The 23,869-nt window shown below is 43.5% G+C and overlaps 1 protein-coding gene across 2 annotated transcripts in view; it reads left to right on the forward strand.

The window, feature by feature from the left end:
* The window catches only part of acat2 (acetyl-CoA acetyltransferase 2), a 96,103-nt gene that overhangs the window by 4,569 nt on the left and 67,665 nt on the right, over positions 1-23,869 (forward strand). For both annotated transcript variants that reach the window (XM_048601171.1, XM_048601170.1), the window contains exons 2-3: positions 8,538-8,672; positions 20,978-21,159. In XM_048601171.1, the coding sequence (XP_048457128.1) occupies positions 8,538-8,672; positions 20,978-21,159 (317 nt within the window). The remainder of the gene's footprint in view (positions 1-8,537; positions 8,673-20,977; positions 21,160-23,869) is intronic.

The following is a 23,869-nucleotide window of genomic DNA, read 5'->3' on the forward strand; positions in this document are numbered from 1 at the left end:
GCTGCTTGGCCTGCTGTGTTCATCCAGCTCTACACCTTGTTATCTCAGTATAGGGAGGTTAATGAGTTCCATTGGACGGAGGGATCTTGAGTAATACACTTTCCCAAATCCAGACTATAGTTCCACTGAGATTCATAAACCAACAGTCATGGAAAAGCTAGTCTGACTGTAGAAATATTATGGGGAACTTAGAGATTTCAACTCCTGTAAAGGAGCCATAGGTCAGAAGTATAGGGGGTTGAGCTCTCTACTGCAAACAGAAATTGGGACCAGATGAATTCCCAGAATTATTTCACTCCTGCCAATTTTTAGATTGCTCCTAAGTTCTTCTGACTAAAGTCTGAGTCTAAATCCCAGAGTCCAGAAGGTAAAGAGAAGAACTCTCGTGGTGGTGGGTAATGGGAGTGAGGGTTTGGGGAAGGGAACACCTGTGGAAGTATAGAACCTAGGACGTGCTTCCCCACCCCAGGCCTGAGTAGGGCATAGTACCCAGCTTCCTCTCTGCCCCTGTGCTTCTGTTGCCAGATTCAAATTTGAGGCTGCGAAGTAAGAGGCCCTTAAATAGTCACTTAGGGGCCTCAACTGAGGTAAGGACAGTTGGATTGCCCTAGACCTTGTGTGCCCCATGTGAAATGCTGGACAAATGGGAGACAGGGGTAGGGCAGCTGGAAGGCCATTTGGGAATATTTATAGGCCCGTCCAAGCCTGCAAACTGTCCTACAGGAACTGTTAGAATTTTCCCCTTAGAATTTGGGGATTGTTTGTGACCTCAGACCTAGCTACTGCAGGAGCTGCTTTGCTGGTACTACAGAGTTGCCAGTTAGCCTGATTGGATAGCATCTGCCTGAGGGGAAGATTGTCATCTCTGGCCAGTTAATACTCAGAGTGCCATTTGAAAAATTTTGCCCACTGGTCCAGACACACATGCTGGAGATATTTTGAGTGTATTTAATAGAGTTCACCATGTGCTGCAGGTTAATGCATTGTCTCTGAGTCCAACTGTAGTGCAATAGTGAATGTTGTGGCACTTGGATACTACACACATATGAATATATACAATACCAATATGACTTACAAACTATAAAATCATACTTTTTAAAGAAAACCCTCTAAATATAACTGTTTTGTTGGGGAGAGATGTCAAAGGGGAGACTTGTGTCCTGTGTCTAGCAGCACCATTTGATCTTTATTCAGAGCTCTTTACCAATGCAATGTGGGAGAGGTCCTTGGAAGCAGTTTCTTCATGGCATTCTGGTTCTCTCAGCCAAGTACAGCATTTTTATACATTCTGTGGTACAATTATGTCATTGTTAGCCACATCCCCTTAATCCACACATCCAGTCCTATAAACACAATTGATGATGAACATGTCTGTGGACGTCCGTAGGTCCTCTCATGATCTAATGATGTTCACCAGGCACCTTTATCCAATGCTTCTCATTCAATCACATTCCAATACTGACAGTTATACTCCTTCCCAGATTTTGCCAGCTGCATCACTTAATTGCCAATAAGTTGGTTCTGTTAAACAATTTATATTCACTACTGACCTTATTATCGGAGATATTAAAGGATGCTAATTTCTACCAATTGCTATCAAATGTGTAATATCAGTTCCAATGTAAAGTTGGTTACGTGAAGTTTTACAGTTACATTTAATGTTATAATCCTTTGACAAAGCTGACAAACTGGGGAGCAGCTTCTCTCTCTCAACCTTTGGAGATCAAACAAACACAGTCTTTCTTGCAGCTGCAAGTTGATTCAAAACAGAGGTATGATCCTTGGTTGGGCCCCACTCTCTTTACTTCAAAAAGCTTTCACACTAGTTTTCTCCACCAAACAAGATCGCACATATTCAAATTCCAATGATAAGGAAGAAATTCAATCACTTTCACAGCTTTGCATTTGCTGAGCTGTGAAGCTGCAATTGCTTATCTTTCCAAAGCCACACTAACCTCTTTATAGACCTTACCATCCTAACTGTCTCTTAGTGCTTTCTTAGAGGCTATCAGTTTACACCATTTGCTTCTCTGCTAATGAATTGAGCCTCTCTTTGCTGTCTGAGGTTGACTGCTCATAGGAATTCAGCTAAATCCCTTCATATTAGTTTGTAGGTTGTATTTTAATTTACAATTACCTAATAAGTTCAGAATACAGTGGGACCGGATGTTTCTTTTTATACTTTACTATGTAACAAGCTTGGGACTTTGGTTGCGCCCAGGTGTCTCTTGTCTAGGTTTTTCAAGGATGCTCCTGATCAAAAATGCTTATGTGCTTAGAGCTGCCTGTCTCAGAAATATAATTAAATTCCACGATGTCTAATATACTAAAACTAAAGCTGTCACTATTGTATACGAACGTGTACTTGTTTATGCTATTTGCAACTACCTGAAAATGTTTTAACTAGGTGGGTCAAATCTCCCCTTCTACTCTACATTAAATGGGAACTTTTACAATTAGTTTGTTAAAAAAGTTTTCATCTGTCCCTCCCTGACTACACTCCATTGTCTTCTCTCACTGTAACCTTTCATTATCTTATCTAGTAACCCTATATGGAGGCCACATGTCTGGGTGTGAAAGTTTGCTCTGTGTGGCTGCTAATTCCTTTTTGATCATCTTATGTCAGCAAAAAATCCATGGGCAGCTATCTTGTGTCACCTTCAGTCGTGGGTTTCCCTAACCTGTTCCAATTATTAACTTTTTTGTATCACATTTAAATTTAAAGAAGAATAACTGTCAGCTTTTATAATTAAAACAACACACTGCGGATGCTGGGAGTCTATCACAAGCACTGCGAATGTTGGAAAAACTCAACAGTTTTGGCAACATCTGCAGAGAGAGTAACAGGTAATGTTTAATGAAGCATGACTTTTTCTGTATGAAAGATATTGGAAAATCTTTGTTTAAACTTTTGACAGAGGCAGAGGAGGGACAAAGAGAACAGATGCTGTAGGCGCAGAGTATCAAAGACAAAGAAGTTGTTAATGGTGGTGAAAAGGAAGGGGAGTGTAAAATGGGTGTAAATTAAGGTGTCAAAGGGAAAGAACAGGTCCTGTCTACTGAGTGAAAAGTAAACAAGACAAAGCAAAGACCTGTGCATGCTGAAGATCTGAAACAAAAACCGAAATTGCTGGGGAAATTTATCATTGTCACATTAATTTGCTGTAGTGGTCAATGATCACTCTTCACTTTCAATAGTCTCCAACGTAGATATGTATAGAATTTCTATAATGCATAAATGACCCAAAATTTCTCCCATGTTGTTATTTCTGTTTGGATTTCTAATTTGAGGATCTAACATCAGCTATTGATTTGGCTGCGTTTGATGACACCACAGAACATGTGAGCTAGTCCCCGGTGAATACACATTTGCATATTAACAGAGGCAGCCATGAAAGGGGAGAGCATTGGAGATGCACCAAGGGGAGGAAGGAGCAATCGTGGTGGTGGGGCAGGGAAAGAGGTCAGGGCAGTAAGGGGAGGAGATCGTGCTGAGAAGGTGATTGGGTCAGGGTGGAGATGGGGATATTGGGCTGTCCATCCGTTAGGATGGTCGGAGTAGGGGGGAGAAAACATCCATTTTATCTAAGCCCACCACCCCGACTGTTCTCCCCTTCGCATCCCCAGCCTTGCCCGTTCTCTTCCCACGCCAGTAGCCCCACCTGTTCACCTCTTCACACCCCCACCAGCCCCATTCGTTCTCCTCTCTTCCCACCTCCCCAGCCCTCCCATTCTGCTCCCCATCCTCAGCCCATCCATTCTGCTTTGGCCTGATCTCTATCCTATTCCTGTTTTAATTCTGATGAAGGGTCACCGGACTTGAAACATTAAGTCTTGTTTACTTCCCACAGATGCAGCCAGACCTTCTGAGTTTCTCCACCAATTTCTGTTTTTAATTCAGATCTCAAGCATCTGCAGTTCTTTGTTTTATTCTAGTTTCAGTGTTGCACCTGTTTTGCACATGTGCAGCACAGACTTTGCACAAGACGCAATAGCATTCAGGTTTTGTAACTGTGTTCCTGCGCGTTTCAGAGTAAGCAACCATACGCAGTTATCTGCAGTTCCAGTGTCAGCAAATACTGCATATTGATTTGGGTGGCACGGTGGCTCAGTGATTAGCACTGCTGCCTCACAGCATCAGGGACCTAGGTTCGATTCCAGCCTCGGGCGACTGTCTGTGTGGAGTTTGCACATTCTCTCCGTGTCTGCATGGGTTTCCTCCAGGTGCTGCACTTTCCTCCCACAGTCCAAATATGTGCAGGCTAGGTGGATTGGCCATGCTAAATTGCCCATAGTGTTCAGGGATGTTTAGGTTAGGTGGGTTAGACATAGGGAAATCAGGGGTAGGGGAATGGGTCTGGGTGGGATGCTCTTCGGAGGGGTGGTGTGGACTTGTTGGGCCGAATGGCCTGTTTCCATGCTGTAGGGATTCTATGATTTTACCTTCTTGTGTCAGAGCCACTTGCAGCCAAGAAGTATCAACTTTTACACTGACAGGTTTCCTTCTGTTGTGATGTAACAGCCTAGTGCTACTTTGCATCCTGCTACTTTGAGTTTACTGTAATTTCTCTTCTGTGACCCTGACCATTGGTACGAAATGGATGTTTTCTGTGTTTTGATAAGAATTATGAGAGAACTCATGTACTGGATCAAGCAAAGTGAACTTCTCAGCTCCTTCTTGTCTCTTGGAACTTCCATCTTAGACATCTGTACTTCTTCAGAACTCATTTTGACTCCTATTAACTGTATACATTGTCCCAAAGAATTGGCATATTGTCACCTCATAAAGAAATTTATGCATTGAGTCATGGAGTCAGTTTTACACAGAAGGAGGTCACTTGGTGCACCATGTCCATGCCAACGCTTCTTAGAGCAATCCACTGTTGACCCCAGAACACATTGAGGAACTCAGAAGGGAATTACATAGGTTGGAGAACCGTGAAACCCCTCTTTTGAGTCTCCAGCAGACTGGTGGGAAACAGTCAAGAGAAACGTCAAGAGGTTCTTCTTCATCCTCAAAGGTGTTGAAAAGCTGTGAAAGAGACAGGGAAAACTGGCCAAATTCCAGCAAAGCATGCATAACCTACTCCTGCTGTAGATGATGGAGGTGGAAGGGTGTGGAGGGAATGTGAAGAAGGATCTCCAGGAGGAGTTTCTTGCATTTCTTCTTCAACAAGGTGCAGAGGAAGAACTCTGTATCAGCAACCTGAAAGATGAAGATGGCTCGGTAACATTATCTCAGTCTGACATTTTGAGGATCAGCGAATCCATATTTGCCAGACTCTATGACACGAAGCCCACAGACAGTGCGGCGTCCAGCCGTTACTGTCCTTTGTAATGGAGGTCTTAGGCAACAGCATGTTGGAGATGATGGTCCTTTGAAAAGAGTAAAGCTCCCGGAAGTAACGGCTTATTGGCCAAGTTGTATTCAGCTCTGTGGGATTTGATTGGTCAGGATCTGCTAAAGATGTGTGACTGTACACTTTTCTGGGAGGTGGCATTTGCAAATCTAAAACGTGGGAGAAGCGTATTGCCAAGGTGAGGCAGAAACAGGGCAGAGGGAGCGTCACTCCATCTCCATTGGGTAAAAACCTATTCATCAGGTGTGAAGTACTCTGCATTGCTGTGTGTGGCGCAGGTCTGGCCCTTTCCTTGAGCTTGTGCCACTGCATTCACTCAAGCTATTTTCCACTTCAATAAGAGGTCAAAGGTGGACTGTGTCTGCAGGGACTCAATGTACAAAGCTCTGGATAAGGGTGGCGGGGATGTGGAATGTACCCAAAACCACCCTTATCCTGAGAGCCACCTCCTTGTGTGGCTGCATCAAACAGATCCTCATATGCAAGGAATGGAATAGCCTTTATTGTCAGGTGCACTCAAATGAGCGCAATGAAAAGTTTGTAATGTCGCCTCTCGGCACCAGCTGAGGTACAGGGTACTTTAAGTATTTCACAGAATTGAAATAATAAAAAATAGATTAGTGTAGGAATACAGAGTTTAAACGTCCAGAATGAGAAGAAGTAGTGTCTATAAAGTACTCGAGTTATAGTCCTCATAGTCGTTTTCCAACATGAGCCCGTGCCTGCTGGGTTTCAGGTAGGCCATGCTGCCTCTACGTGCTGGCCTCCGTCCAGGACTCGTTCTGCTTCCGCTTCAGGACTCAGCCGCGACTTGGCCCATGCTCGCTCTCTTCCTGCTCCAGGACTTGGCCGTGAGTCGGCCCTTGCTCACTCTGCTGTCGCCCTGGGACTTGGCCCAGGCTTCAGCCGTGACTTGCTCTTCAACCTGCTCCAGGACTCGACCCACAAGCTCTGCTCCCACCTGGGCTCCAGCTGCAACTCTTCTTCCTTCATCTCACCTCCATTCTCCAGGTAGGGTAAGGTAGTTTGAGAAGTTGGTGGGACAGGGAGGTGGGAAGAAAAACTGCTGCAAAGGGAAAAAATAAAGAGAAAAGAGAAGTAACTGGTGAGCAGAGGAGCTCCGACTGGAGCATCTTACTCTGCTGCCATCTTTGCCGCAAAAGTCAAGTGTCACGATGTACTGAGGTTCTACCTGTCCCCGAGGACCAGGGTGGGCTTGGCTCTCTTGCTGCAGAATGCTCCAAGTGGCCAGACTGTTGCATTACAACCGCTCCCTCGTAGAGAAATTTGAAAAGAAAACGCCTTTGACCACGAGTCTATCAGGCAGTGTCCTTGTGACCCTGCAGGAAAAGGAGAGGGTTAATTCTGTCAAGTAGTTTCCTCAACAGACTGTCAAGGTCATGTGGCAGAACACCTCATTGCCAGAACTTTCCCACAAGCACCAAGGCACAGTTTGCTTGGTGGTGAGAAGGGCAGTACCCATCAAATCCTTCATGTATGCCCGAACTCTGTCTGCTACTTCACGTTGCCCTTGAGGCGGCTGCAGGTGGAGGGTGGAAACTGTCATGCACCACATTCTGTAATTCAGACCTTTGCAAAGAAGGTCTGGAGAACGAAGTGTCCCGACCCGAAACGTCAGCATTCCTGTTCCTCTGATGCTGTCTGGCTTTCCGTGTTCCTCCAGCTCCACGTTTTGTTATCTCTGACTCCAGCATCTGCAGTTCTTGCTATCTCTGAAGAGAGATGTGTTGGCTTTGATTTCAAGCAGCTCTGTGACACAGGACTTTGTACTCTATGGACTGTTTCCTGGGACGCATACCAAGACAAACATTGATAGTGCCTGGAAAACCAACAACTCGGTGAAAGATGCTCCTTTGGTGTTCCTTAAACTAGTTGACCTTCCAGTGTAAAGACTTGTCCTCAACTGAATGTTGCAGACTCCAAGGTCCAGGATCACGTGCTGAGGGACGCAGTAAAGCTTGGGGCAGCTGCTGCCAAGATGCAGTGGGAAAAGACCATCATCTAAGATCTTTCTGCCAATGTATAATGGGAGTCAGTTCAGGTGTCAGACCCCTTGCCTCAAAATGTAAGTACTTTCTTTCTGCATGAGTTAAAACGTCCTTGTTATTCGCAACTGGACAGTAGCTCTGTGTGATGTAAAATTCTAATGTAGCATTCATGTTTCTTTTTCCTCATTGGCAAGATTATACAGAACAGAATGAGAGGACCTTTTTGTTTGTACTTGTGGATTTTTTTTTGAATGAGGTATATTTTTACAATTAAAAAATCAATCCTCATACTCCTGCATAGGCTGGGGACTTTTTTCACTAGAGCGTAGGAGGTTGAGAGGTGACCTTGAGGTTTATAAAATCATGAGGGGTATAGATGTGGTTAATGGTAGGTGTCTTTTCCCCAGGATGGGGGATTTCAAGTCCAGGGTACATATTTTTAAGGTGAGAGTAGAGAGATTTAAAAAAAAAAGATACAAGGAGCAAATTTTTTACCCAGGGTGGTTCGCACGTAGAATGAACTTCCTGAGGAACTGGTGGATGTGAGCACAGTTACACCATTTTAAAAGACTTTTGGATAAGTACATGAAAAGGAAAGGTTTGCAGGGATATGGGCCAAGAGCAGGCAAGTGGGACTAGTTTAGTTTAGGATTATGTTTGGCATGGAACGGTTGGACAGCAGGGTGTGTGCTGTATGATTCTATGACTCTATGTAATACCTTCTAATTTCCATCTATCTAATTTCCTTTTGAAAACATTATTTCCACTTTCACCACACACATGGCAAAGAGTTCTAATTCATTACCACTTACTGTACAAACAAGTTTTTTTTCCTCATATTATCACTGCATCTCTTGTCCATAACCATAAATCTGTGGTCCCTGATCTTTGTACTATGAGTCCAATTTTTCCATGTCTACTTATCCAAATCTGTCATAACCTTCTATCTTCCTATCAAATCTCCCTTCAATCCACTTTGGTCTGAAAGAGAACAGTCACGTCTTTTCCAATTTCTCTGGCTGATTTTGACTCCTGCGAACCTCTGGAAAGTTATTATTCGAACAAACATGAAACAACAAATTAATGAACTGCAAATTAATTAATGTTTCTGCATTATATAACTTGTGGCATTTTAGTAAATATTGGTATAATTTACTTGTCTATGTAGGTTCCTTCAATGGCAGTTTATCTGGCCTGGCTGCACATCAACTAGCTTCGGTGGTGATAAAAGAAGTCCTGAAGAGAGGAAACATCAAACCAGAGGATGTGTCTGAAGTAATTTTAGGTCAGGTTTTGACCGCAGGTATGTGTGGTAATTGGGTGGCAAATAACGTGAAGGTTGTATGCAAAGAAAGAAAGAAGATAATTATTTCCATTTATACTGACCCTGTCATGTGCTTAGGACATAACAAAGCACTTAATATCTAATTGAGTACTTTTGAAGTGTATTTACTATTTGTAAGCTAATCATGTACATTCCTGTGCACTATCCCAATAGCCTGCAAGTTTATTTCCCTCAATCCCATCTTCCCATCCAGTTTCCTTTTGGAAACCGTTAATCGTCTTCGCTTCTTCCACCCTCACAGACAGCGTGTTTCAGGTACTTGCACTGTAAAAAAACTATTCACATTTCCAGTATATTTTTTGCTCATAAATCAGACCCCCTTTTAGCTCTTGCACCATCAGGTAATGAAAGCTTTTGTGTTTACTTTATCAAAATCTGTGTATCAGCACCTCAATCAAATCTCCCCTCGAACTTCTCTGCTTTTAGGAAAACAAGGTCGTTCTCCAACCTAAATTAGTTAAATTCCCTCAATCTTGTAAGTCGCCTCTGCAAGCTCTCAAAAACTCAAGGAAGGCAGTGAGTTAGTGGAAATGTCATTGGATTTGTAAACCAGAGTCCCAGTCTAATGCTCTGGAGACGTGAGTTAAGAATTTAAATTCATCTGTATCTGTACATCTGGAATTGAAAGCCGGTCTCTGTAATGTTGCCATTGAAACTGTCATTGGTTGTTGCAGAATCCCATTTGGTTCACTGATGACATCAGCAGAAATAAATATGCCATCCTTGCGTCATCTGGCCTATGTGTAACTCCAGACCTCTAGCAATGTGGTTGACTCTAAATTGCCCTCTGAAATGGCTGTGCAAACCATTCAGTTTAATGGCAAATAAAAATGCATGATAAATGGTAATCTTGCTAGTAATGCTCATTTTCCATGCAGGAATAGAGATCTTTTGTTGGGTGGGGTGACCAGAACTGGATGCAGTTTTTTTTGTTGTGGCCTACATTACGTTCGTTTTACTGGTTGTGGGTATGGGATCCTTTACGTTCGTCAGTAGCTGTCGCAGAGTGGTTGGTGGTTTGTGGGCTACTCTGATATCTAGGAGTTTGAGTGGGACAAAACACGATGCAAGGACTGAGAAACATTACGTAGGCCAAACTGGAAGAAAACTGACAATAAGAATACACAAACACCAACTAGTCACCAAGAGACACGACCAATTCTCACTGGTCTCAATACACACGGACAAAGAAGGACACGAATTTGACTGGGCCAACACATCCATAATAGCACAAGCCAAACAGAGACATACCAGGAAATTCGTGGAGTTCTGAGGAAGGGTCACCGGACCCGAGACGTTAACTCTATTTTCTCCTTCACAGATGCTGCCAGACCTGCTGAGCTTTTCCAGCAACTTTGGTTTTAATTCCTGGAGGCCTGGCATTCCAACCGGAACTGGTCCTGATATACAAACCACTGAAAAACCAAACCGGAAGTGATGCCAACCACCCCAGCAAACCGAGGCATGTAAATAACAAGCGGGACAGAATACCAATGCTTCACCGGAGGCACACTGACTATGTTAATTAGCATGGTGACGAAACAGCCGCAATCGAATACACCGGCTCGGCGAGCAAGTCTACAGCCTCAAGGCAGACAGAGCTTAAGTATCATCTGTAAGGCAGAACTCCCTCAGTTGGGTTGGTTGGCTCATAGTTGGTTGAACAGCTGGTTTGCAGTTCTGAGTGATGGCAACAACATGGGTTCAATTCCCATACCAACTGAGATGACTATGATAGTCCCAACTTCTCAACCTTGCCCTTTGCCTGGGGTGTGGTGACTGTCAGGTTAAACTACTGTGTGGAGCTAATCTGTGTGGAGCTTTACAGTCTGTAAAGCTGTAGGACATTGGAAGGGTGTTGTATGAATACTACTTTTAGATCTTCATTCAGGAAAAGGAGAATGTAGGTACAGACTTCAGGAAAAGGCTACTGTGAGTAACTTGCACAGTTTGACATAGGAAATGGGGAAGTATTGGAGGCTCTGACAGGCTTAAAACGGACAAATCCCTGGCCTGGATGAATTGCGTCCCTGGATGCTGTGGGAGGCGAGGTAGGAGATTGCAGGGGCTCTGACACAAAGTTTTAACTCCTTTCTGGCCACTAGAGCATAGCTAATGTGGTTCCATTTATCAAGAAAGGTGGTAGAGATGAACCAGGAAATTACAGACCGATGAGCCTCACGTCAGTGGTAGGGAAACTCTTGGAGAAAATTCTGAAGGAGAGAATTAATGTCCACTCGGAAAAGCATGGGTTAATTAGGGATGGTCAGCGTGACTTTGTGAGAGGGAGGTCATGCCTAACAAACTTGTTGGAATTTTTTGAAAATGTGATCAAATGTGTGGATGAAGAAATTCAGTTGATGTAGTTTATGTGGATTTTAGGAAAGCTTTTGACAAGGTACCACAAGGGAAGCGTGGCAAGATGGATCAGAAACTGACTTGGTAATAGGTCACTAAGGGCAGTGATGGAAGGCTCTTTGAGTGACTGGAGACTGGTGTCCAGGACCACAAGGATCAGTACCACAAGGATTAGAAGCGGGATCCTTATTGTTGTCATTACATAAAATGATACAGATAAAAATGTGGGGGGAATGTTAAGCGAGTTTGCAGATAGTACCAAGATTGGTAGGGTGGTTAATAGTGAAGATGGTTGTAGGTTACAGGAAGATATAGATGTGTTGGTCAGATGGCAGAGAAGTGGCAGATGGTATTTAAACATGACAAGTGCAAGCACTTTGCTAGAAGAAACAAGGCGAGGGAGTATTAATAGTGCAGGACAATGGGTAGCTCAGAGGAACAGCGGGATCTTAGGGGAAATATTCACAGATCCATGCAGTCAGCAGAGCATCTGAATAGGATAGTAAAGGTATTTGGGACATGTCCTTTCATCAGTTGTGGCATAGAGTAAGAACAAGGAGGTAATGTTGAAGTTGTATAGAGCATTGGTTATACCATAGCTAGAGTGCTGAGTGCAGTTCTGATCACCTCCCTACAGGAAGGATGTGATAGCACTAGATGGGGACAAAGAAGATTCAGGAGGATGTTGCGTGGGATGGAGCAATTGAGCTATAAGGAGACACTAGACAGGCTTGGATTGTTTTCTTTAGAGCAGCGAAGGCTAAGCAGGGACATGACTGAGGTGTATAAGATTGAAGGTATGGTTAGAGTGAATTGGGAGCAGCTGTTTCCCTAGGTTGAAGGGTCAGTCAAGACGGGACATAGTTTTGGGGTAAGGCCAGGAGATTCACAGAGGATTTGAGAAAAAAACTTTTTCATTCAGAAGTGACGGGAATCTGGAATGCGCTGCATGGAGGGTTATTACAGGCCAGAAATTGTATAACCTTTAAAAAGTATTTGGGTGGGCACTTGAAATATCATAACATTCATGGATATGGTGAAGTGCAGGAAATTGGGTTTACGTCCATTTAGTGACAGCCATTGACAGTGTAGACTCAACAGGTGGAAGGGCCTTTTATGCGCTATATGACTCTGTGACTGTGTACATTAAAACTAGATGTGGGCTGCAAGAAACATTGAGACACAATAAGCATTATTTTGTAATTTAGTTACAATAGTGGACAGTCACTAGACAGGGAAATCATGCTTGACAAACCTGCTGGAATTCTTCAAGGATGTAACTGGTACAGTTGATGAGGGGAGCCAGTGGATGCAGTTTATTTGGACTTTCAGAAGGCTTTTGACAAAATCCTACGTAAGAGATCAATGTGTAAAATGAAAGCATGTGGGATTGGGGGGGTAGTATGTTGAGGTGGACAGAAAATTGGTTCCCAGATAGGAAATGGGGAGTAGGAATTAAATGGGCCTTTTTCTGAATGGCAGGCAGTGACTAGTGGGTGTTGTAGGTAAGTTACCATACCTACCTTTAATTCAGCTACTTATAAAGAAATCTCTCAGACTATCAAATACTGAAGCAATTATTTAAGATTTATTGCATGTGGCTACCGAGATAAGGCGCCCACAAACTGAAACATGCCAGAGAATTCTTGGAGGCCTGGCATTCCAACCGGGATTCCATCAACAAACACATTGAACTGGACCCTATATGCAAACCACTGAAAAACAGAACTAGAAGTGATGCCAACCACCCCAGCAAACCGAGACATATAAATAAATAACAAGTGGGACAGAACACCAATGCTTCACCGGAGGCGCATTGACGATGTTACCTAGCAGGGTGACAAAATGTCTGCAATCAAACGGTTTGGCGAGCAAGTCTACAACCTCATCCACAACCCGAGCTACAAATCTTCTCAAAAACTTTAAGAGGAACTAAATGTAATAGCTCAAAATTTGCAGTTGTCACAAAGCTGGATGGAAAAGTGGGCTGTGAGGAGGATGCAGAGATTTTACAATGTGATTTGGATAGGCTGAGTGAGTGGGTAAATGCATGGCAACTGCAGTTTAATATGGATAAAGGCGAGGTAATCCATTTTAGAAGTAAAAATAGGAAGGCAGGTTATTATTTGAACGGCTGTAAATTTTGAGATCTAAACATTCAGTGAGACCTGGGTGTCCTTATGCACCTGTTGCTGAAAGCAAGTACACAGGTGGAGCAGACCGTAAAGACAGTAAAACTGTATGTTGGTCTTCATAGCAAGAGGATTCCAGTACAGGAACAAGGATGCCTTGCTACAATTATACAGGGTAATGGTGAGGTCACACCTGGAATATTGTGTGCAGTTTTGGTCTCGTTTTCTTTATTCATTTTTTTGCAGCATATGGATGCGCTGGCTGGCCAGCATTTATTGCCTGTACCTAGTTGCCCTTGAAGTTGCTGCCTTCTATAACCGCTGCAGTCCACCTGCTGTTGGTTGACCCATAATGCCATGAGGGAGGGAATTGCAGACTTTTGACCCAGTGACAGTGAAGGAATGGTGATATATTTCCAAGCCAGGAATGGTGAGTGGCTTGGAGGGGAACTTGAAGGTGGCTGTGTTCCCATACATCAGCTGCCCTTGTCGTTCTAGGTGGAAGTGGTTGTGGCTTTGGAAGGTGCTGTCTGAGAATCTTTGGTGACTTCTTGCAGTGTGTCTTGTAGATAGTACAGACTGCTGCTACCGAGGGTTGGTGTTGGAGGATAGGATGCTTGTGGATGTGGTGCCAGTTAAGCGGGGTGCTTTGTCCTGGATGGTGTCAAGCTTCTGGAGTGCTGAGGCTGGACTCATCCAAGCAAATGGGGAGTATTCTATCACACACCTGACTTGTGCCTCGTAGATGGTGGACAGGCTTTGGGGAGTCAGGAGATGAATTACTTGCCACAGTGCCTGACCTGCTCTTGTAGCTATTGCATTTATATGGTGAGTCCAGTTGAGTTTCTGATCAATGATAACTCCCAGGATGTTGATAGTGGGGGATTCAGTGATGGTAACACCATTGAATGTCAAGGGGTGGTGGTTAGATTGTCTCTTGTTGGTGATGGTCATAGCCTGGCATTTGTGTGATACAAATGTTACTTACCACTTCTCAGCCCAAGCCTGGATATTGTCCAGATCTTGTTGCATTTGGACACAGATTGCTTCAGGGTCTGAGCAGTCGCGAGTGGTACTTAACATTGTGCAATCACTGATGAACACCCCCACTTCTGACCTTTATGGTGGAGGGACGGTCATTGATGAAGCAGCTGAAGACGGTTGGGCCGAGGACACTACCCTGAGGAACTCCTGCAGAGACGTCCTGGACTGCGATGACTACCTTCAACAACTGCGACTATCTTCCTTTTGTGTCAGGTACGACTGTAACCACTGGAGAGTTTGCCCCCGATACTAATTGATTTCAGTTTTGCTAGGGTTCTATGATACCACAGTTGAATGCAGCCTTGATGTCAAGGGCTGTCACTCTCTCCTTGCCTGTGGAATTCAGCTGGTTTGTCCATGTTTGAACCAAGGCTGTAATGAGGTCTGGAGCTGGGTGGCCCTGGTGGAACCCAAACTGGGTGTCACTTGGCAGCAGTGTTGATGACACTTTCCATCTCCGTGCTGAAGATCAACAGTAGACTGATGGGGTGGTAATTCGCTGGGTTGGATTTGTCCTGCTTTTTATGTACAGGACATACTGGGCAATTTTCCACATTATCAGGTAGGTGCTGGTGTTGTAGCTCACCACCAGGTTATAATCCAACAGGTTTACTTGAAATCACAAGCTTTCAGAGCACAGCCCCTTCGTCAGGTGAAGTGTGAGAGAAGAGCACACACAGATAAGTGCAGAGATCTGTCTGCCTATGAATTTCTGTGTCTGTGTGCTCTTCTGTCCCATTTCACCTGACGAAGGGACTGCGCTCTGAAAGCTTGTGGTTTCAAATAAACCTGTTGGACTATAGCCTGATGTCGTGTGTCACCTCAACATCAATGTTGTAACTGTACTGGAACAGCCTGGCTAGGGGAGTGGCAAGTTCTGCAGCACAAGTCTTCAGAACTGTTGCTGGAATGTGGTCAGGGCCTGTAGCCTTTGCAGTATCCATTCCCTCCAACGGTTTCTGATATCACCTGGAGTGAATAGAATTGGCTGAAGACTGGTATCTGTAATGCTGGGGACCACTGAAGGAAGCCGACATGGATCATCTGCTCGGCAATTCTGGCTGCAGGTTGCTGCAAAAGCTTCAGCCTTATCTTTTGCACTGATGTGCTGGGCTCTTCCATCATTGAGGATGGGGAGATTTGTGGAACCTCCTACTCCAGTGAGTTGTTTAATTGTTCACCACCATTCACAGTGGGATGTGGTAGCACTGCAGAGCTTAGATCTGATCTGTTGGATGTGGGATTGCTTACCTCCGTTTATCACTTGCTGCTTATGTTGTTTGGCATGCAAGTAGTCCTGTTTGGTGGCTTCATCAGGTTGACGCCTCATCTTCAGGTATGCCTGCTCCTGACATGCCATCCTGCAGTCTCCACTGAACCAGGGTTGATCCCCTGGCTTGATGGTAATGGTTGAGTGGGGGATATGCCAGGCCATGAGGTTACAGATTGCGCTAGAGTATAAAATTTTTTCATTCATTCATGGGATATGGGCATTGCTGGCTGGACCAACATTTATTGCCCGTTCCCAATTGCCCATAGGGCAGTTCAGAGTCAACCACATTGCGGTGGGTCTGGAATCTGATGTAGGCCAGACCAGGTAAGGATGGCAGATTTCCTCCCCTAAAGGACATTAGTGAATCAGATGGGTTTTTCCTGAGAATTGGCAATGGTTTAATGGTCATCATTTAGACTCTTAATTCTAGATTATTATTGAATTTAAATTCCACATTTGGGATTTGAACCCAGGTTCCCAGAACATCACCTGAGTCTCTGGATTAATAGTCCAGCGATAATACTACTAAGCCATCGCCTACTCTATTCTGCTGCTGTTGATAGCCCACAGCACCTCATGGATGCCCTATTGCTAAATTGCTAAATCGCTAAATCTGTTCAAAGCCTGTGCCACACAACACGATGGAGGTTATTCTCAATGTGAAGGCGGGACTTTGTCTCCACAAGGACTGTGTGGTGGCCACTCTTACAGATACTGTCATGGGCAGATGCATCTGCAAATGGCAGATTGATAGGGATGAGGTCAAGTATGTTTTTCCCTCTTGTTGGTTCCCTTACCAGGTGCCACAAATCCTGTCTAGCAACTATGTCATTTAGGACCCGACCAGCTCGATCAGTGGTGCTGCTGCTGAGCCATTGTTGGTGGTGGACATTGAAATCCCAACCCCCACCAAGAGTACATTTTGTGCTTTGCCATCCTTAGTGCTTCCTCCAAGTGGAGGAGTACTGATTCATCAGCTGAGGGAGGACAGTATGTGGTAATCAGCAGGAGGTTTCTTTACCTATGTTTAACCTGAAGCCACAAGACTTCATGGGGTCCAGAGTCAATGTTGAGGACTCCTAGAGCAACTGCCTCCCGACTGTGAAGCACTGTGCTGCCACCTCCGCTGGGTCCGTCCTGCCAGTGAGAAAGGACACATCCAGGGATGGTGATGGTGGTATCTGGGACGTTGTCTGTAAGGTATGATTCTGTGAGTATAACTATGTCAGGCTGTTGCTTGATTAGTCTGTGAGACAGCTCTCCCAATTTTGGCACCAGCGCCCAGATGTTAGTCAGGAGGACTTTTGCAGGGTCGACAGGGCTGTTTCTGCTGCTGTTGTTGTTTCCAGGTGAGGATGGCAGATTTCCTTCCCTGAATGACATCATTAGTTTCTTAATTCCAGACTTTTTTTAATTGAAAACCTGTGTCCTCCAGAACATTATCTGTGTCTCTGGATTAATAGTCCAGCAATAATACCACTAGGCCATTGCCTTTTGAGTTCAGAAAGCATACATTAAAGGTACCAAAGACAAATTAGGCTTGAAATTTTGGTGGTTCTGTCTTCAATTTTCCAATTCTTTTTTAGAATGTGGAAACCCTGTGTATCCAAGTGCATGTCAGCAACATATTTCAAAAGGAGCAGTAGTCCTAATTCTTCACGCAGAAAGTGGTGAGCCTATGGAATTCCCTGCACAGAAAGTGGTTGAATGTTTTCAAAAAGGAGATGGGGTGAACAGATCAAAGGATGTAGGACAAATGCGAGAACAAGCTACTGAGTTGGATTGGATGATAACCCATAGTCCTATTGAATAGCAGAGCAGGCTCGAAGGGTTTAATAGCCTACTTCTGTGCCTGTTTTCTATGTTTTTATAAACCTAGATGCATACTGCCCTCCAGTATGATCAACCATTCTCTGCTTTCTGTCCCTTGGCATGTATTTGTGCTTGCACTGGTCATTTAGACTTTAAATTTAATGACACGTCAATTATGTGGCACTTGGTCAAATGCTTCATGAAAGCCTGTGTACACACAATCAACCATGCTACCCTTATCAAATATATCCAAGAGTTCATCAAAGAACTCAATCAAGTTTATCAAATATAAGATAACAAGGTGTAGAGCTGGATGAACACAGCAGGCCAAGCAGCATCATAGGAGCAGGAAGGCTGACGTTTCGGGCCTAGACCCTTCATCCGAAACGTCAGCCTTCCTACTCCTATGATGCTGCTTGGCCTGCTGTGTTCATCCAGCTCTACACCTTGTTATCTCAGATTTTCCAGCATCTGCAGTTTCTACTATCTCTTATCAAATATAATTTGCTTTTAACAGATATGTGTTGTCCTTCATTTATGAACCTATGCTTTTACAAATACCAAATCATTTTGTTCCAGAGTTTAGTCTTTAAAACTTTCTCCATCTTGAAGCTAGTTACTGTGTTTATCCTCCCCCCACCCTTTTTTAGTTTTAAGCCAGGGTATTCTATTTACAATGCTCCATTCTCTGATACCATCCCCGTGTTCAAGGGGGATTGGAAGATGCTAGAAATACTCAATAGGTTTGCAGCATCTTTAGAGAGAAATTAACGTTTAGATTTCAGGCCTACACCAATAATATTCTTGATCTTGTTGTGCTGTGAAAGAATATTTACAAGGTTTGTTAATGCAAGGAAAATACTCACTTTGAGAAAACATCTAACTGGGGCTTAATCTTGCCGCAAGGCTGCAAGAGAGATCATGTGACATCGATCACTTCCTGTGATGATGAATACTGTCTCATCAGCAGACCACATAGTCCGACTTAACCCCTTATGCCACATCTCCCCTCAAAACTCTGATTCTGCTCATTATATTTCTCCTTCCCCCCCGATCAAAAATCTTTGACTTCATTTATTTTGTATTAAATGGAATGAGGGTGTCACTGCCTGGGCCAGCATTTATTATTCATCCTTAATTGCCCAGAGGATAGTTAAGAGTCAACCACATTGCTCGGGGCCTGGAGTCACATGCAGGCCAGACCAGGTAAGGTTGGCAGTTTCATAGTAAACCAGATGGGTTTTTCCTGACGTTCATAGTCATCATTAGATTTTTAGTTCCAGATTGTTTTCTTGAATTCAAATTTCGCAATCTGCTGTGGAGGGATTTGAACCGCGGTCCCCAGATTTCTGAAGAAGGGTCTAGGCCCGAAACGTCAGCTTTCCTGCACCTGTGATGCTGCTTGGCCTGCTGTGTTCATCCAGCTCTACACCTTGTTATCCCCAGAACATTGCTTTGGTCTGTACATTAACAGACCAGTGATAATGCCACGAAGTTGTTACCTCCTTTTTTTCTATACAGGGACAACTGCTGTGGCAGTTTCACTAATCAACCTCAGCATCTTCTCAGTTTATTTGGAGGAGATTGGGAATTCCAGTTTTTGTGTGGCAAAAGTAGAATCAACAGGTGGCTCCAGTTCAGCAATCAGACCTTCATCTGGATCTGTTGATGAACACAGCATCTCTAATGGCTTTGACCGTTGCTTCTGTGTAGAATCTAGTGCACGTCTGTTGCTTCGTATTATATCTTTTAGTTTGAATGGTGTAGGGCGTGGATGTGATGTCTGTTCTACTACTTGCCAGTAACAAGTTTGGCCTTGAATCCAGACTATCCTAATTCGAGGTCTGTTGGGTATGATACTTTGTGGATATATCACAGTTCCACATCTGATTGGAACGGTTCTCATATTCCCTCACTTTTTTCCCAAATCGTTACCTTATGCATGTAAAGAGTTGAGAAGTAGGCTCAGAAGTATAAGTTGCATGTTCCTCTAAACGCTTTCAGTGTACACACTATTTTCACTGTTGGCTTGATATTCCTGTATGTTGATGAGCTGCTAATACAGACAAATCCATATGATGTTGTTGTGAGCTCCTTAAAGTATTCATAGACTAACTGTGGTCCATGGTCTGAGAAGATAAGGTAAGGGACTCCATCTGTTGGAAAGATTGGTGATATATTGATTGACTACTTCGGACGTGTAACCCTCAACCTTTTTGACTTCTATCCATCTGCAATAGTAGCCTGCCACTATGAAGAACATTTTACTTCTTTTCGAAAAGGTACATCCCAACATATTCCCATGGTCTTCATGGAAATGAATAGTCCTTTTGCAATGTTCCTTCCAGTTTTGTTTTCTGCTGTGCTGACCTCTGAGGACTCTGCACGGTGGCATCTTCCGGAAGTGGAAGCCAATGCATTGCTATGATTGTTGTGCGCAACTCCTCCCTGCAGCTGCGCAGTTTAGAGGGAACATTATTTTCTTGTTCCCTCCTGATGAATAACACAAGTTATACAGCTTGACATCTTTTCTTCCAGTCTCAGGGCCCTTGGAATGACCAATCCCTCATCTGCTCATAGTACTGTCTAAGAATGGGAGTGTGGCACATATGTTGGCCATCCTTGACACAGCACTGCCTGTCCTGAGCACATTCTTCATCATATTTTTGAGCATCTGAGTTCATTGAGTTTCTAGCAGAGTTGTAGTTTGCTTTTGTGGAAAAATTTGCACCTCTTCAATGAAGACTGCATCTCCTCCTTGTCTAGGTCTTGACACACGGAAATGTAGGATGCTGTGCTATAGTCAATTTCTTTCCTGAAACATACTCTGTAATTGATGGAAGCATTTATGCCAACTTGGATTTGTGATCTGTATGTAATTTGAAGTGAAGACTAAGAACATAACCTGCAAAACTTCTCACAAACCCATGGAACATCTAATGTGCCCTTCTCTATCACTGGCTATCTCTGATCAATTTGTAAGTAAAGGGGTTGGGTAGTAAACTGGTCTATGCTTTCTATATGTCTGTATCCAAAAGAACAAAAGCTCCCAATCCTATGAAAGATGTAACTGTAACAATGATAATAGGCTGCTCTGGGTATTAGCTAAATGTCAGGTGATATCAGCTGTGTTCCACCTCATTTTACCATGTGCCATTCCCACAACAACCTGCCACCTGTAAAATATCCACTGAACAACCAGCATCCCCTGCACCACTGGTTCTCTATATGTGATCCAAATATTTTTAGTTTTTTTTCAGAGTCTATTTCCCATTCTTAAGTTTTACTCATCCCTGCTGTGTTGAAACAATCACCACAAAGTTTTTTTTTAAACCATAAAATGTACTAGCAACGTGAGAATCCAGCTCCACTGTGATCCCTCTCATAATAGAACAGAACCCTTTTTTATTTAAGAAGCTCATAGATGTGAACCAACTGCTTGAAGAACCAGCAAAATGTTAACACCTTTTGGGAGATATGGGGAAAATAGCAGTAAAATCTGTACAACAAAATGAAATCTCACATACAAGAAAAAATAACATCAGTGTCTTTTGATTAGACATACCCTTGTTCTTTTTTGTAGTAACAATGATATGCTTTATAATATGAAACATTACTACTATATCTCTTCTACCATTTTGTAGGCCAAGGACAGAATCCTGCTCGTCAGGCTAGCGTCAGTTCGGGAATCCCATATCTGGTGCCTGCATGGAGTTGTCAGATGATTTGTGGCTCTGGCCTGAAAGCAGTGTGTCTTGCAACACAAGCCATCATGACGGGCAGCTCCAATATTGTGATAGCAGGAGGCATGGAGAGCATGAGCAAGGTATGAAGATAGTTTAGCTGTTATACTACATGGCTATTTGCTGGTTAACAGTAGCGAGACAAGAGAGGAGGTTGAGTCTGCTACAGAAGTTAAAATGAGTAAGTTAAATAAACAAAGCAGGCAAGAGCATAGCAGGGAATGAGGGAAGACTGATGATTTAAAATGCATTTATTTCAATGCAAGAGGCTTGACAGGTAAGGCAGATGAATTCAAGGCATGGATAGGTATATGGAACTGAGATATCTTGGCTATTACAGAGACATGGCTGAGGAATGGACTGGACTGGCAGTTCAATGTTTCAGGGTAGAGATACTGTAGGAAGGATAGAAGCGAAGGCAAGAGACAAGGGGGAGTAGTGTTTTTGAGTAGGGAAAACATGGCATAGAGAGGATATTTTTGGGGGATTGTCCAGTGAAGCTGTGTGAGAATTAAGGAGAGGAGTGATCTCTTTGATGGGATTTAGTGTAGGCCCCCCAGTAGTCAGCAGGAAATTGAGGAGAAAATATGTGGGGATATCTCATATAGTTTTAAAATAGTATTGGAAAAGATAGGCCTGGCCCACAATTTGAAGTTCTAGATTGGAGCAGGCCGATTTTGATGATATGAGACAGGGACTTTCAAAAGTTGGTTGGGAGAGGCTGTTTGCAGGCAAAGGGACATCCGGCAAGTGGGAGGCTTTCAAAAGTGAGCCAGTGTTCAGGGACAGCATGTTCCTGTTAGTGTGAAGGGTACAGTTGGCAGGAGTGGGGAACACTGGTTAACCAGAGATATTGAGGCTCTGGTCAAGAAAAAGGAGGCATAGGTCAGGTATAGACAGCTAGGATCAAATGAATTTCTTGAGTATAGGGAGGTGTAGGAGTACGCTTAAGAGGGAAATCAGGAGGGCAAAAAGGGACATGAGATAGTTTTGGCGCTTAAGGTTAAGGAGAATCCAGAAAGATTCTATATGTATGTTAAAGGCAAAAGAGTAACTAGGCAGAGAATAGGGTTCCTTAAAGAGCAACGAGGCCATCTATGTGTGGAACCACAGGTGATGGATGAGACGCTAAACGAATATTTCTCATCAGTATTAACTGTGGAGAAAGACATGAAAGCTAAGGAACTTGGGGAAATAAATAGTGATGTCTTGAAAAGAGTCCACATTACAGAAGAAGAGATGCTGAAGGTCTTAAAATGCATAAAGGTAGAAAATTTCCTGGGAACTGATCAAGTGTATCCAAGGACAATGTGGGAAGCTAGGGAAGAAATTGTGGGGCCCCTAGCAGAGATAATTTTCTCATCAATAGCCGGAGGTGAAGTGCCAGACAACTGGAGGATGGCTAATGTTATGTCATCATTTAAGAAAGAATGCAAGGAAAAGCCAGGGAACTACAGACCGGTAAGCCTGACGTCAGTGGTGGGTACGTTGTTGGAAGAGATTCTGAGAGACAGGATCTAGTTGCATTTGGAAAGAAAAGGACTGGATTAGAGATAATCAGCATGGCTCTGTGCATAGGAAATGGTGTCTCACAAACTTGATTGAAGGACATGGCATAGCCAAGGTCTTTTTCCCCAGGGTAGAGGTGTCCAAAACTAGAGGGCATAGATCCAAGGTGAGAGGGGAAAGTGCCTAGGGGCACTTCATCACACGGAAGGTGGTGCGTGTATGGAGTGAACTGCCGGTTAGAAGGCATCTGAATGGACACATGAAAAAGAGGGTTTGGAGGGATATGGGCCAAATGCTGGCAAATGGGACTACACCTATTTAGGATATCTGGTTGGCGTAAACGAGCTGGATTGAAGGGTCTGTTTCTGTGCTGTATAATTCTATGACACTATATTTACCTTATCCCCATATTATGGTCTCCATCGGTTTTTCTCCTCTTGATGAAAAGCTGACAATTCTGTTATTTCCTGGGTTATGCTTTGCCCCTTTCTTAAACAATGGTAGCACATTTGCAATCCTTCAGACACACAGGACTAATTCTCTGTTTAGAATGGCTTGGAAAATTTCTGTCAACAACTCCGCAATTTACTGCCTTACTTTTCAGCTGTCCAGAATGCACCCTATATCTAGCAGCTTCTGTAAGCGGAGTGCTGCTAGCCATTTTAGCACCTCCTCTTTATCACTATTGAGCTCAGATGTTCAATACCCACATTTTCAGTAAGGCCATTGTCAGCATTTTCTAATTTGGTAAAGACAGAAGCAAAATATTCATTTCGTATCCCTGCCATATCCTTTGCTTCAGTGAGTGGCCTACCTTGCTTGTTCCACATGGACCCCACTCAATCCTTCACCAATCTTTTACTATTAATATGCTTGAAGAACATTTTACTATTTGTTCTAGCACAGCCTACCATCCTTTCTTCATATTCCTCTTAGCATTTCTTATTCCAGCCTTGAGCATCTCCAATGCAGGAGAGGCTTTCCTGATTTCTATTGCTGTTATTATTCTGGTATGTATCATTTGCCTCCTTTTCTTCTCATCAATGTCCTTAGTCATTCAGTTACTCTGGCTTTAGATATTGCATATTTATTTCACATGCCTGTGTACCTAGCTTGCACCGTATTCATTTCTCTTTTGAAATTATCCCGTTTCTCATTACTGTTTTATCCACCAAAATGCATTTCCAATCAACTTGCTCCAGTTCAACTTTTAGACCCCTAAAATCTGTCCTTTTCCATTCAGGGATCTTAATTATTGACTGATTTTTATCATTTTCCAACTTA

The sequence above is a fragment of the Rhincodon typus genome, chromosome 9 (assembly GCF_021869965.1).
Source record: "Rhincodon typus isolate 14 chromosome 9, sRhiTyp1.1, whole genome shotgun sequence".
Taxonomy (NCBI): domain Eukaryota; kingdom Metazoa; phylum Chordata; class Chondrichthyes; order Orectolobiformes; family Rhincodontidae; genus Rhincodon; species Rhincodon typus.